Here is a 15,298-nt window from a genome sequence, read left to right as displayed (position 1 = left end):
GTTTGTTTCTGGCACCTGATGTGGAAGCTGCAGTATATACAACAGGTATCTTGCCTCAGAGCTTGCAGGAAAAAAAAAAGTCTCCTGTGAGGGCTACAGCCTACATCCTGCTCTTTGAGCCAAGTAAAAATCTTTTTGAAAAATAGCTCTTAGGGCAAGTGCAGACATACAGACCAGCACCACCAATGCCATCCAGTGAAAATACACCATGCTACATACTGAATGTAACCCAAGAGGAGGCTGAGAGTCTGGGCCTGGAGCCCTGGAAGAATGGGACTGCAATTAGACACTTAGGTGGGTTGATAATGTTGAGAAGACTTTTAGATAACCAGGTTTGTTCTCATTTAGGGGATGCAGTGCCTTTTAGATTAAGCTAATCCAAATTCTCTACAGTCTTTAAAATCTTTTGTCTGATGCCCGTTTCTGAGAGAGCTGTATTAAATTCTACCAGTATGATGGTGCATTAGTCAAATTCATCTCATAACCTTGTCTTTATTTCTGTATCCTGAAGCTATATTGTTAGACACCTGCAGATTTGATAGTGTTGTATCTTCCAAGTGAATTTTCACTTTTATCAAAGACCTTCCCTGCCATAATGATTTTGCCTTAAGGTCTAGTTTACCTGATGTTTACATGGTTATGTCGGCTTATTTTTGGCTATTATTGCCATTCCTTTTTCTTTTTCCTTTCAACTATATACATATATTTATATATGTATAAATATATATTATATATTATACATATATTTATATGTAAAATATGTATAATATATATTTATACATATATTTATATATGTATAAATATATATATAAAGTTATATATATATAAACAACTTTATTGAGATGTAATTCACATACTATTGAATTTACTCATGTCAAATGTACAATCCAGTGGTTTTTAGTAGACTTAAAGTGTTGCGCAACCATTACTTCTATTTGATTCCAAAACATTTCCACTACCCCAGAAGATACGCATACCCTTTAAGCAGTCACTCCAGTTCTCTTCCTCAATCCAGCAGTCACCGGAAACACCAGTCTGTTTCTGTAAGTTGGCCTATTCTACACATTTCATACAGATGGAACTTTATAGTACGTGACCTTTTTGTATGTGGCCTCCTTTGCGGAACATGTCTTTAAGTTTCATCCACATGGGAGCATGTATCCATACTTCATTCTCCTTTATGGTTGGTTGATATTCTGCTGTATGTATATACATTCCTCCATTTATCTGCTGACGGAAATTCAGATTGTTTCCATCTTAGGGGTATTATCAGTAATGCTGCCACGAACACTCGTGTACAAGGTTTTGTGTGGCCATATGTTTTAAATTCTCCTGAGTAATTTTCCTAGTACATTTGTGGTCTTGTTTTTCATCTTTAACCCATCAAATTAGATTTGGGTGTATCATATCAGAACCAAATCCTTTCGCTTAAAAATTGCTTATAAATGTTATTAAGGTAATATCAATTCATCGTCTTTTTGTCTGGTTAACTATACATGTAAATTGTTCTTTGTGAATAAGGGAGCGTGCTTTAAACTTTCTGCCCTGATATTCAATATAATTCGAAGTTAAGTAAGACAGGCTATTTTACTTTGTTAACATTAGGAGGGACCTGTCATGCAGAGACGGTAAGAGGTGAGAAGGGACCACATGTGAGCTGAGCCCCAAGCCCCAAGTCATGCCCCAGTGTCTGACTCAGCTTCCCTTCAAAACACAAAGTCAAAGATAAAATTAGTATGCACTTTCAGACAGCAACCTCAGAGAATTCAATCTGAAATGTGAGGCGTGCAGACCATGCAGCCTTGGGCTGCTCCCTGAGGTACATATTCATGAACCCAATGTACTTTCCTTTTAACATATCTTAAAAATTGGTGGGGTTACTTCAGTGCTACATCTGAAAAAAATATGGAATAAAGCATGGTGGTGAACACTTTAAATTAAATGCATTTAAAGTGTCGCTATGTTATCTTTAATGGTTAATGATATTGTCAGTGATCTTTACATTATTCTTTGCAATTCTGAGTGTGTTTCTAGGTTTTCTAGAATGAAATGAATTACTTTTATAGTTAAGCAATCACTTCTTGGCCTTTTGGCTAAGATCAAGTGTATAGTCAATCAAAGCCCACTGTTTTATGAATACAAGGTTTTCAAAAATTTTATGGAAGTGGAATTAAAAGATAAGTTTAGTTTTGTGCAAAAAGTAGATGTACATGAGACCTTCAAAAATTCATTTAAAAATCATAATATGGATATCAAAAGTTTTTACAGTAAAATAAACTTTTCTGTTGATTCCATTTTCTATGAACTATTTGAGGAATCCTCATATACTTTGCTGGATATTATTTTATGTAAGTGTGATATATTACAATTCTTTCTCTGTCTTGGCGGTAATATTAAAAATATGCTTATCTCCTTACCCAGGTCCATTGACATAAGGTTAGCCACTCTCAGGGATACTCCTGGCATTGAAAATCTTGTCAGCACCCTCCTGCTGAGTAAGAGCCTATTGGAAGATTTAGACCAATACAATGAGGCTTGCAGAGACCCAGTAAGTACATGTTGTGACCAGACCGGCTTCCTTGTCCTCATGACGTGGGACCATTGGGGTCTGATGGCGGTCCCAGTGGTGGCTGATCCTTATCATGGGGGTGGAAAATTGGACTTGATGCAGACAAATGTCCCCAAATGGATCCTCATGCTGGGAATAGGTGAATCTGACCATGGTTAAGTGCTCCAAGGGTGTCTAGTGCCCATGCCAGCAGCACTAGGTTTTAGACACAGGGTGGTATGATCCCATTTTGATCCTATTGGGTGATGCATCTGGCCAAACGGTTTTGTTGAGCTGGCTGCACCCTCAGGAAATGCATGGGCTGAGAAAGATCCCTTAAGACAAATGTTGGGTTCTCTTTCTAGGCCAGGAATATGTGCCTGTGCCCTGGCAAAGGGTGGGCTGGGAGATCCTTGTATTGACACAGCCTCTTAAGGCCCATGTGAGACAATTTAATTAGCCATGGAAGGAGGCTTAGAGTTAGGGAAGCACATAGCTGGGACCATTGATATAATAGCTTCTTTTTTGAAAAATGAAAGTGTAGGAGCCAGCGCTGTGGCTTAGCCAGTAAAGCTGCCGCCTGCAGTGCCGGCATTCCATATGGACGCTGGTTCAAGTCCCGGCTTCTCCACTTCTGATCCAGCCCTCTGCTATGGCCTGGGAAAGCAGTAGAAGATGGCCCAGGCCAGCACTGAGGCTCACTAGGCTAATCTTCTACCTGCGGCCCGGCATCCCGGTTTTAGTCCCAGTTGGGGCGCCAGATTCTGTCCTGGTTGCTCCTCTTCCAGTCCAGCTCTCTGCTGTGGCCCCAGAGGGCAGCGGAGGATGGCCCAAGCCCTTGGGCCCTGCAACCACATGGGAGACCAGGAAGAAGCACTTGGCTCCTGGCTTTGGATTGGCACAGTGCGCCGGCCGTAGCAGCCATTTGGGGGTGAACCAACGGAAGGAAGACCTTTCTCTCTGTCTCTCTCTCTCTCACTGTCTAACTCTGCCTGTCAAAAAAAAAAAAAAAAAAAAAGGAGATGGCCCAAGTCCTTGGGCCCCTGCACCCACATGGGAGACAGGGAAGAACCTCCTGGCTCCTGGCTTCGAATTGGCCCAGTTCTGGCCATTGTGGCCAATTGGGGAGTGAACCACTGGATGGAAGACCTCTCTCTCTCTCTCTCTCTCTGCTGCTCCTTCTTGTCTCTGTGTAACTCTGACTTTCAAATAAATAAATACATCTTTTTGAAAAGAAAAAGAAAAGTGTAATGAAGTATGACCAATAAACAGTTTGGTAGATTTCCCAGTTTGAATCCACCATATAACCAGCCCCTGTTTCCAGAAACAAAGCCACCTCGGTGCCCCTGTAAGTTCCTGTCATGCTTCCATTCAGGTACCTTCTCCTAGGTTAACACTACCTTCACTTCTCTTTTTTTGGTTTTTTTTTAAGATTTTATTTATTTATTTGAGAGGTAGAGCTACAGAGAGTGGGAGAGACAGAAAGAAAGGTCTTCCATCCCCTGGTTCACTCCCCAAATGGCTGCAATGGCCGGAGCTGAGCCAATCCGAAGCCAGGAGCCAGGAGCTTCTTCCAGGGCTCCTACATGGGTGCAGGGGCCCAAGCACTTGGGCCATCATCCACTGCTTTCCCAGGCCATAGTGGAAAGCTGGATAGGAAGTGGAGCAGCTGGGACTAGAACCAATGCCCATATGGGATGCCAGCACTGCAGGCAGAGGCTTAGCCCACTAAGCCACAGGTGGGCCCGACCTTGACTTCTATTTATGCCTGATTGTGAACTCTATGTTAGTGGAATCACATAGTTTGTCTTCTGAGATCAGATTTCTTTCTTTTCTTTTCTTTTTTTTTAATTTAACTTTTATTTAATGAATATAAATTTCCAAAGTACAGCTTATGGGTTACAATGGCTTCCCCCTCCCAAAACTTCCCTCCCATCCACAACCCTCCCCTTTCCCGCTCCCTCTCCCCTTCCAATCACATCATGATTCATTTTCAATTCTCTTTATATACAGAAGATCAGTTTAGTATATATTAGGTAACAATTTCAACAGTTTGCCCCCATATAGCAACACAAAGTGAAAAAAAATACTGTTGGAGTACTAGTTATAGCATTAAATAAGAGTGTACAGCACATTAAAGACAGAGATCCTACATAATATATTTTTTTAATTAATTAATTTTCTATGCCATTTCCAATTTAACACCAGTTTTTTTTTCATTTCCAATTATCTTTATATACAGAAAATCGATTCAATATATAATTAGTAAAGATCTCATCAGTTTGTACCCACGCAGAAACACAAAGTGTAAAAATGCTGTTTCAGTACTAGTTGTAGCATCACTGCACATTAGACAACACATTAAGGACAGATCCCACATGGGATGTAAGTACACAGTGACCTTTAAGTCATCAGGAGGGAGACACCAAACATATAAACATAATGGCAAACACACAAATATTCAATATTTATAATGGCATAAAATTAAAACAAACCCCCTCTCCCTGCCCAGTGTGTGTTTTACCTTGGGTTCGTTGGTTCTTTGTTCTTTGCTGCTTCCCTCCTGGCCTGTCTCAGTGGGATGATCTCAAGTCGTGGTTCTCAAAGTGTGGTGTAAGGAATCTGGAGGCCTTCCAAGACAGGAATTTTCAGGGAGGTCTGGGAGGTCCAAGCCGTTTTCATCATCAGAGTAGGAAGTGAGGCTCTGTTTCCGCTGTGCTGATATCTGTACCAATGGTGGCAAAGCCATGCTGGCATCTCTGTGTGCAGAAGGCGTGGTTAGCGGCCGTGACCATCCTCAGCACCACGCACTCCCAGTGTCAGCAGAAGGCTCGCTCTCTCCGTGGCTAAAACAAAACACAGTGACACCGGTAGATACTAGTGAGGGTGTGGGGACATTGGATCATTCCCATGTTGCTGGCAGGAATGTAGAATGGTACAAATGGCCTGGAAAGCATTTTGGATATTTCATAAAAAAAAAATCTACTAAAACCTAGAAGATACACTCCAGGGCATTGATTCTAGAAAAATGAGGACTGGGACGTGGATTGGCGCAGGTGGCCTTCAGCAGGTAAATGGATGGCACATGTGTGCCAAGGAATACTGCTCAGCAGTGGGAGGAGCCACCTGTGTCTGCGGCTCCAGAAAAGTATGCCAAGTATAAAAAAAAAGCCAATCCCTATATGCACCATGGGGCTCTGTCTATATGACTGTTTTTTGACAAAATCCCTGATTGATTAGTTTATTGAACCATTTTAAGCAATTGACCACACAAACAAATGTTTCTTAGTAATTCAACGTAATGCTGACCTTATTTATTTATTTATTTTTTCCAAATTCTTTTCTTTTCCCCAGAAACCTTTTATTTAAGGTACATTTATTTAAGGTACATAGACTTCATGCATCTCATAATTTTAGGAACATAGTGATTCTTCCTATTCTGCCCTCCCTCCCACCCATACTCCCACCCTTACTCCCACTCTTCCACCTCCTCCCTCTCCTATTTCCATTGTTATTTTTACTAAGATCTATTTTCAATTAACTGTACATACATACAATTTTTTAGAAAGCTTTTATTTAATAAATATAAATTTCATAGGTACAGCTTTAAGAATATAGCAGTTCTTCCCCTCATACCCACCCTCCCACCCCCACTTCCATCCCACCTCCTACTCCCTATCTCATCCTCTTCTTCATTAAGATTCATTTTTAATTATCCTTATATACAGAAGACCAACTCTATACCAAGTAAAGATTTCAACAGTTTGCACCCACACAGACACACAAAATATAAAGTACTGTTTGAAGACAAGTTTTACTGTTAATTATTTTTTAAAGAATTATTTATTTGTTTGAAAGGCAGAATTACAGAGAGGCAGATGGAGAGAGAGAGAGAGAGAGAGAGAGAGAGAGAGAGAGAGGTCTTCCATCGCTGGTTCACTCCCCAATTGGCCACAACAGCTAGATCTGTGCAGATCCAAAGCCAGGAGCCAGGAGCTTCTTCTGGGTCTCCCATGCAGATGCAGGGGCCCAAGGACTTAGGCCATCTTCTATTGCTTTCCCAGGCCATAGCAGAGAGCTAGATCAGAAGTGGAGAGGCTGGGACTTGAACCAGCGCCCATGTGGGGTGCTGGGACTATTGGCAACAGCTTTACCTGCTACGGCACAGCACCGGTCCCAGACCGTTAATTCCCATCGTACCACTCATTAAGGATAGAGGTCCTACATGGGGAGCAAGTGAACAGTGACTCCTGTTGTTGATTTAACAATTGACACTCTTATTTATGACGTCAGTGATCACCAGAGGCTCTTGTCATGAGCTGCCAAGGCTATGGAAGCCTCTTGAGTCCTCAAACTCCGACCTTATTTAGACAGGGCCATAATCAAAGTGGAAGTTTGCTCCTCCCTTCAGAGAAAGGTACCTGCTTCTTTGATGACCCCTTCTTTCCACTGGGGTCTCACTCACAGAGATCCTTTATGTAAGTAATTTTTTGCCACAATATACACATACACATACAATTAACCCTACCCTACACTAAGTACAGAGTTCAACAAATAGTATGAAAAAACAAAACAAAACTCTGTTCCTCAATAGCTGAGACCAGGGCTATTCAAAGTCATCACATCTTCAAGTGTCAATTTCACTTCTATAGATTACTTTTCAGGTGCTCTATTAGTTACCCACATGACATTAGGAAATGAAGAACAGACATTTTAGAACCAAATTTCAGAAAAACGGTGGGCAAGTGCTGTGGCATAGCGGGTGAGGCCGCCGCTTGCAGTGCCGGCATCCTATATGGGTGCAGTTTGAGTCCCAGCTGCTCCACTTCTGACCCAGCTCTCTGCTATGGCCTGGGAAAGCAGTGGAAGATGACCCAAGTCCTTGGGCCCCTGCAACTGCATGGGAGACCCGGAAGAAGCTCCTGGCTCCTGGCTTCGGATTGGTGCAGCTCTGGCCGTTGTGGCCATCTGGGGAGTGAACCAGCGGATGGAAGACCTCTCTCTCTCTCTCTGTCTCTCTGCCTCTCCTTCTCTCTGTAACTCTGACTTTCAAATAAATAAATAAATCTAAAAAAAAAAAAAAAACAAAACAAAACAAAGAAAGAAACACGGAATGTTATCTGTTGCCAGAGGCCGAGAGCACAGGAGGGAGGTGAATTTGGTTATGAAAGGGCAACTTGAGGTTTCTGGGTGTCAGAACTGTTCAGCATCATGACGTCATGACGATGGGGGTGGGGACACTGACTCCACCTGCGCTGAAACCCTGTAGAACTTTGGATGCACATACAGGTGCACACGAATGTGTGCAGAACTCAGCACATACACACCTTTTTTTTTTTTTTAAAAAAAAGATTTTATTTATTTATTTATTTGAGAGGTAGAGTTACAGACAGTGAGAGGGAGAGGCAGAAAGAGAGAGAGGTCTTCCATCCCCTTGTTCACTCCCCAAATGGCTGCATTGGCTGGAGCTGTGTCAATCCGAAGCCAGGAGCCAGGAGCTTCTTCCGGGTCTCCCATGCAGTTGCAGGGGCCCAAGCACTTGGGCCATCTTCTACTGCTATCCCAGGCCATTGCAGAGATCTGGGTTGGAAGAGGAGCAGCCAGGACTAGAACTGACAGCCATATGGGATGCCGGCGCTGCAGGTGGAGGATTAACCTACTGTACCACAGTGCCGACCCCCAAACACACCCTTGACACATACGGTTGCATCAGTGTCAGTTTCGTGCCAGTTGTACTACACTATAGTTTTTGCAAAATGTTACAATTAGGGGATACTGGGCAAAGTGTACAGGATTTTAACATTTTGTATAGCTGCATACAATTTTGACCATCTCGGTTATAATATCAGTGAAAAAAAAAGGAAAGGAACAGCCAGTTTCGCTGAGGAATATCCTTGATGAAACAATAAAATTATTAACTTTGTGAAACCCAAGCCCTGAGTCCGTGTCTTCTTGGTCTTCAGTGTGGCAAAGTGGGACATGCTTCTGATGCATCCCGGAGCATGTGAGTTGTAAGAAAAAAACAAACAAGTCTTCTTCAGTTGTTGGAGGTTTGCGTGCTAAAGCAGTGCCGTTGTGTGGGACCTCATTTTTACTTGAAAGAACAACTGGCAAGTGAAATATTGTCATTTTGCTGCTCCAGCTCACAAAGCAAATTTGTTAGATAAGATAGACAGAGACGTCCAGACCCAGGACAGGCAGGGCCTGCGCTACGCCCCTCATAAGCAGGAAGCAACTATAGAAGATGTGATGACTCTACGCCCTTCAACATCCCTTAGGATTAATGGAATGGAGTCTCGGGGCGGGGGTGTTGTAGGATTGATCATGTTTCTGAGCCAGAAGACCATGCCTGCACCACGCCCCCTATGTGACCTCATGCCCCTACCTGACCACACCTGTGTGCCCACCTGCCAGTCAGGTTAATTAGCCACTCCCCTTTGGAAGTGGATTATTAAAGGCCTGGAGCACAGTGGGCCTAGCCCTTTTTGGCCTTTTGCCTCTTTTGCCATTTCGGGGCCATGTTGTCGCGTGCCTTCGGGGCACATGGCCTTCGGGCCACCCCACCCCGTGCTTTCTGGTCTACATGCTCCTCCACGTGGCTGGCTCCTGGTGCTCAGTATGAATTCAGATTTCTCTTTCTTAGCTAGGACCCTCACTCTCCTATGCATTTCTCTCACTAAATAAAAAGCTTAAAACTAAAAAAAAAATTGTCATTTTGGACTCAGATAGTTGGCAGACGGTTTCTGAAAAATGAATGAGATGAGCTCGTGACTCGCAGGAAACAACTGACAGCATTTGTCCTCTGTGATAAGACTCAAGCTTGATGGATCCTTGTTTTCCAGATAAATAATGCACAGTGCAGCAAAAGCAGGCATAGGTAAAAAATTCATTCAGAATGCAAAATAGACCAGTGGGTTTTAATGTAGTAGCACACACAAAGCTCACAAACATGGTTTCAGAGTGCACACTGCAATTAGCCTCGAAAACACTGCCACTTGTTGATTTTTGATAATGTGTCAAAACAATTACCTGCAATTATCTAAAAAGACTATTTAAATACTTCTCCCATTTCCAGTTACATATCTTCATGAAGAAAAATTGTTTTTAATATATTTCAACCAAAACAACATATTGCAACAGATTGATGGCAGAAGCAGATATGAGAATCCAGCTGTCTTTTATTAAGCCAGACGTCAAAGAGATTTGCAAAAATACAGAACAATGCCTCTCTTTTAAATATTTTTCTTTGGAAAAATATGTTTATTTTCAATTAAAAACTCATTATATTAACATGAAATGTATTGTTATTTTTAGATGACAAAAAGTTTAAGGTCTTGTTTTAATCAATAACTTACACAAAAATTAAAAATTTTCTCACTTTAAATTTTCTAATACAGAAAATAGCAATAGATATCACAAATAAACCAGAGCTCACTGGAATCCTCAGGGTACTGGGGTCCTGAAGTCACAGAATTTGAGAACCAGTGATGCAGAACTAGAGAAATCAGATTCTGAGTGCATTAAAGGGGTCTGGGGTTTGAAACAGAGACACATCCCTTAGTAACACAACCTCCTGGCAGGTTACTCAGCCTCCAAAGCCTTGTTTTCTCTATTTTTTTTTTTTGACAGGCAGAGTGGACAGAGAGAGAGAGGAGAGAGAGAGAGAGAAAGGTCTTCCTTTTCCGTTGGTTCACCCCTCAATGGCTGCTGCGGCTGGTGCGCTGCGGCTGGCACACCGCGCTGATCCGAAGTCAGGAACCAAGTGCTTCTTCCTGGTCTCCCGTGCCGGTGCAGGTGCCCAAGCACTTGGGCCATCCTCCACTGCCTTCCTGGGCCATGCAGAGAGCTAGACTGGAAGAGGAGCAACTGGGACAGAATCCAGTGCCCCGACCGAGACTAGAACCCGGGGTGCAGGCACCGCAGACGGAGCATTAGCCTATTGAGCCGCGGCGCTGGCAGCCTTGTTTTCTCATAAGCGAAGTAGATTCAGTAGCACTGCTTGGCTCATAGGGTTGGGGATGACAATCCCCAGAACACAGGGAGGGCATTGAACTTAACACCTGGCCCAAAGTATGTCTTGGTAGATGTTGGCTCTGTCACTGGCATGATGTAGTTACAGTTAAAAGCCACTATCAACAGCTTACAAACATGCCAGGAGTGATTTTTTAAAAAGATTTATTTATTTATTTGAAAGTCAGAGATACACAGAGAGAGAAGGAGAGGCAGAGAGAGAGATAGAGAGAGAGAGAGAGAGGTCTTCCATCCGCTGGTTCACTTCCCAAAAGCCAATCCAAAGCCAGGAGCCAGGAGCTTCCTCCAGGTCTCCCACACGGGTGCAGGGGCCCAAGCACTTGGGCCATCTTCCACTGCTTTCCCAGGCCATAGCAGAGAGCTGGATTGGAAGCGGAGCAACCAGGTCTCAAAACGGTGTCCATATGAGATGCCGGCACTGCAGGCGGCGGCTCTGCCCACAACGCCACAGCACCGGCACCAGTAGTGATATTTTTAAGAGGCTCCAAATACATGTTTATCTTTTCAGGACGGAACTCCGCTCCAGGTATTTGTAGCCGAAGTTGCAGAAGAAATAGTTGGCATTGCCGTGATCAGAAACGAAATGGTAAGTGGTGAGACAGACGCTGATTTCCCTGATGGCACCTTTGAACATCATCAGTTAGCACACAGTGCACATCCTCGGGTTTTATTCTGACTTACTTCATGTGAATGCCCCTCCTTTTGAAGGACACGGTCATCATCTGCTTGCATCCCGATGGGCAGCCTCTCAAATCATTTTTCTTTTGCAGCCCAAAAGTTTAAAATACAGCAAAGGATACAAGAAAACAGTCTCACTCTGGAAATTCAAGTCATCGTCCACTGCACGTGTATTTCTGCATGTTTATGTGTGTTTCTCCCACTGCTCTCTGCACAGGATTACTGCTGTAGTTAGGATTTATTCTTCCCAGTGTTCTTGCTTGCACTCAATCACATCCACTGTGTGTGTGTGTGCGCGCGCACATGCACGCACATTTTTTCCCAATTTACAGCCAGTTATTACAAAGCATTTATTACTGAGCAGTCCATTCTTTCCCTGCTGATTTAAAATGCTGCTTTTACTTTTATTAAATTTCCACGTGCCTGTGTCTATTTTAAGCTCCATTCTGTTCCATGGATTTGTATGCGTGCTTTGATGTCTGCTAGGGAAGGCTTGTTTATCTTCTTTTTCTAAACTTCTTTTTTTTCCTTGACTATTTTCTCCCCAGATCAACCTTGTCATACTTATTTATGAATTTACTTGTGCCTACATGGATTTTATAGGACAGTTTAGGTGAAATTGGCCTTATCAAAATATCAAGACTTCCTTCTGGGAACAGGGCTTCCTGTGTTGGTGGTGGAGTTCAACCCTTTGGTTTGGGTTCTCTGGGACTGTTTTATGACTTTTTTTATGTATTATTTTTCTGTTGAATACTTTGCCCTATAGGTCTGCTCTCCACCCTTCTCTACCTCCCTCTGTCCCCTGGAGCCTGAGCAGATGGGCGGCATCGTGGTGCCTTTGCCCTTGGCCCAGGGGGAGCCCTGCTGAGAAGAGGGGAAGGTGGTGAGGTAGGGAGACCTGAGCTGATTAGCTCTCCATTGAACCCCCTGACCTTTTCAAGGTGACCTCCTCTCCGGGACGCTCTCTTTGTGAGTCCCTGCAGCAAGTCCTCCTGCCAGGCCACCCACCTAGCATGGAAATAGCTCCCAGTTGCTGCTGCACCACCCCCACTCATCTCCCTGCACCCTGCCCCATTCTTGTAGCTGTTCCCTTTGTTGACTCCACCTCCAGTTATCCTAATTTATAAGTAGACCCTCTGTTTTCCTGCTGAGACCCTGACCCAGGACAACACTGGACATTTATGAATTATTTCTACAAGTTTCGTGATTTTTTTCTCTTGGTATTGCAAATGGAATTCTTCATTTCACCTTCTAAATGTTACTTTTGGTATGTTTAGGAGAACACCTAACTTTTGCATTTTGATCTTGCATCCAGTCTCTAGTCTCTTCTTAGCTGTGGGAGTTTTCCAGTGGATTCTGTCTTGCTGAAGCATCACGTGGCCCGAGTCGTTCGAGGGCACGCTCTGGAATCCCGCTCTCGAAGGGCAGTGGCAAGGTCACTGCAGCAGATCATGTGGGATGAGAGCTGCTGTTTTGGTGGTCAGACTCTTTTTACGATGGGAACCTGCCATGCCTGCCTTTTTAGTAGTTATTTCTTTTCTTATTCCTTTTCCAGTTTCATTGTTTGGGTAGGATAACACTGAATAGTCGCATTGATAATGGCTACTTTTGTGATTTTTTAAAAGATTTATAATACATTTGAAAGGCAGAGAGAGAGGGGGAGAAGGAGACAGGGAGGTGGGAGAGAGAAAGAGGGAGGTGTGCTCTTCCATCCATGGGTTCACCCCCCAGATGGCTGCAACAGCCAAGTCTGAACCAGGCTGAAGTCAGGTGCTGGAAACTCCACCCTGTCACCCACATGGGTGGCAGGGTACTGGGGCCATCCTCCACTGCCTTCCCAGGCTCATTAGCAGGAAGCTGGATCAGACTGAGTAGCTGGGACTTGAACCAGCACTCCAGTATGGGATGCCAGTGTTGCAGGTGGCAGCTTAAACTGCTGTGCCACAGCACTGGCCCCCTTTTGTGGTATTCCTGATTTAATGAGGTGACTATATTTTCCTGCATTTAGCATAAATATTTGCTCTGGGTTTCTGGGAGATATCCTTTATCAAATTAAGGAAGATTTCTATTTCTAGCTTACTGGAAGCTGTTAATTATTACGAACAGGTACTGCATTTTATCAAATGCATGTTTGGCCTTTATGAAGTCATACGGCTTTATTTCTCTTTTTTTAAAGATTTATTTTTTCAAAATTCAGAGTTACACAGAGGGGATGCAAAGATAGAGATAAAGATAGAGATAGAGATAGAGATAGAGATAGAGAGAGAGAGAGAGAGAGAGAGAGAGAGGTCCTCCATCCACTGGTTCAATTCCGAATTGGCCACAATGGCCAGAGCTGTGCTGATCTGAAGCCAGGAGATAGGAGCTTCTTCCCAGTGTCCCATGCAGGTGCAGGGGCCCAAGGACTTGGGCCATCTTGTACTACTTTCCCTGGCCATAGCAGAGAGCTGGATCGGAAGTGGAGCAGCCGGGACTCTAACCAGTGCTCATATGGGATGCTGGCACTGCAGGTGGCGGCTTTACTCACCAGGCCAAAGCGCCGGCCCCGGCTTTATTTCTTTAGGGTTTTTTGCATTCATTTCTCTTTTTCATTCCCTCCTCTGGAGAGGGGTGGTGGACCGTAAGGTCTCTGGGTCTACACATATACAGCAACTTTTAATTTTTTCCTCACAGTGACTCGGTACATTCCTGGAAATTTATGATTTATCTCTGCAAGTTTTGTGACTTCTCTTGGCTGTGTATAGAGTTCTCATCCAAATTATTGTCAGAATGTTGATGTTTGTACTCTTTTTTAAAGATTTTATTTATTATTTATTTGAAAGGCAGAGTTACAAAGAGGCAGAAGTAGAGAGAGAGAGACGGAGAGAGGTCTTCCATCCTCTGGTTCACTCCCCAGATGGCCTCCATGGCCAGAGCTGTGCTGTTCTGAAGCCAGGAGCCAGGAGCTTCTTCCAGATCTCCCATGTGGGTGCAGGGCCCAAGGACTTGGGCCATCTTCTGATGCTTCCCAGGCCATGGCAAAGAGATGGATCAGAAGTGGAGCAGCCGGGACTGGTGCCGGCACTGCAGGCAGTGGCTTTACCCACTATGCCACAGTGCTGGCCCCAATGTTTGTACTCTTTGTCTTCCAGTATCCAATATTACTGGTGCAATACAATCAAGTGACAACTGGGATCTTGACTGTTTGTAAATATATGTGTTTATTTACTCTCTTAAGAATTAGATTTTTTTCTCACCCCAGAAATTCTGAAATCTTGTCTCTTTTGAGAAGTACTTTCTTCTATAATTTCATTCTTTCTTCCCCTTCATTTCCTCCAGTCTTCTCAGATCTCTTGAATTGGTCCTCCAATGCCTCTTAACGTCTCTTGCATTTCTTACTCATCATTTTAGAAGATTTGCTTGATTTTGCCTTCTGAGTCCCTAATCCAGTCTACAGCCATGTTTATTCTATCATCCAGGTCTTCTGTTGGAATGTTAATTTCAGAATTCATACACTTAACTCTCAAGCCTCTTTGACTTTTTTATTGTTCCTCTTTGGTATCACCTTATTTGTACTGTTAGGTGCAAGATCCTTTGTGGCATCTCTGAGGACATGATGTCGATGGTTTCTTCTCAATTCCCTCCTATTCCCAGAATAATCTTTGTTTCCTGTGCAGTCACTTGTCTGTTTCTCCATTCTCCATTGGTCAGTTTTTCTACAGTCTGTCCACGTGATGGATGAAAGATCGAGTTTTCAGTGTGGGAGGCTGTGTGTTTCTCCACTGCATCTCTCCTGTCGCTGGTGGGCCCCCACCTGCTCTGTCTGTTGGGAGGGTGCTGTCCATTGTCTGGGTTCATTTTTCATGTTGGAATGTAGCACCAGCAGGCAGGCAGGGACCTCCAAGTGGCCAAGGTAGGAAGGATTAGCCCAATGGTAGGGTGGTAGGGTTTCTTTTCCAGGCAAAACTTCCTGTAAGGTAGAACTTACATCCTTGCCCCCATTGTGCTGCCATGATTTAAAAAAAAAAAAAGATTTTTTTATTGTTATTTTAAGGAACTTGG

General features: G+C 43.5%; 1 protein-coding gene across 1 annotated transcript in view; it reads left to right on the top strand.

The window, feature by feature from the left end:
* CFAP61 (cilia and flagella associated protein 61) overlaps positions 1 to 15,298 on the top strand; it is a 254,395-nt gene that overhangs the window by 79,442 nt on the left and 159,655 nt on the right. The window contains exons 14-15 of the mRNA XM_062203798.1: positions 2,422 to 2,548; positions 11,088 to 11,165. Of these exons, the coding sequence (XP_062059782.1) occupies positions 2,422 to 2,548; positions 11,088 to 11,165 (205 nt within the window). The remainder of the gene's footprint in view (positions 1 to 2,421; positions 2,549 to 11,087; positions 11,166 to 15,298) is intronic.

Source organism: Lepus europaeus, chromosome 10 (genome assembly GCF_033115175.1).
Source record: "Lepus europaeus isolate LE1 chromosome 10, mLepTim1.pri, whole genome shotgun sequence".
Taxonomy (NCBI): domain Eukaryota; kingdom Metazoa; phylum Chordata; class Mammalia; order Lagomorpha; family Leporidae; genus Lepus; species Lepus europaeus.
Note: the sequence above shows the minus strand (reverse complement) of the source record. Positions and strands in the feature narration are given on the sequence as shown.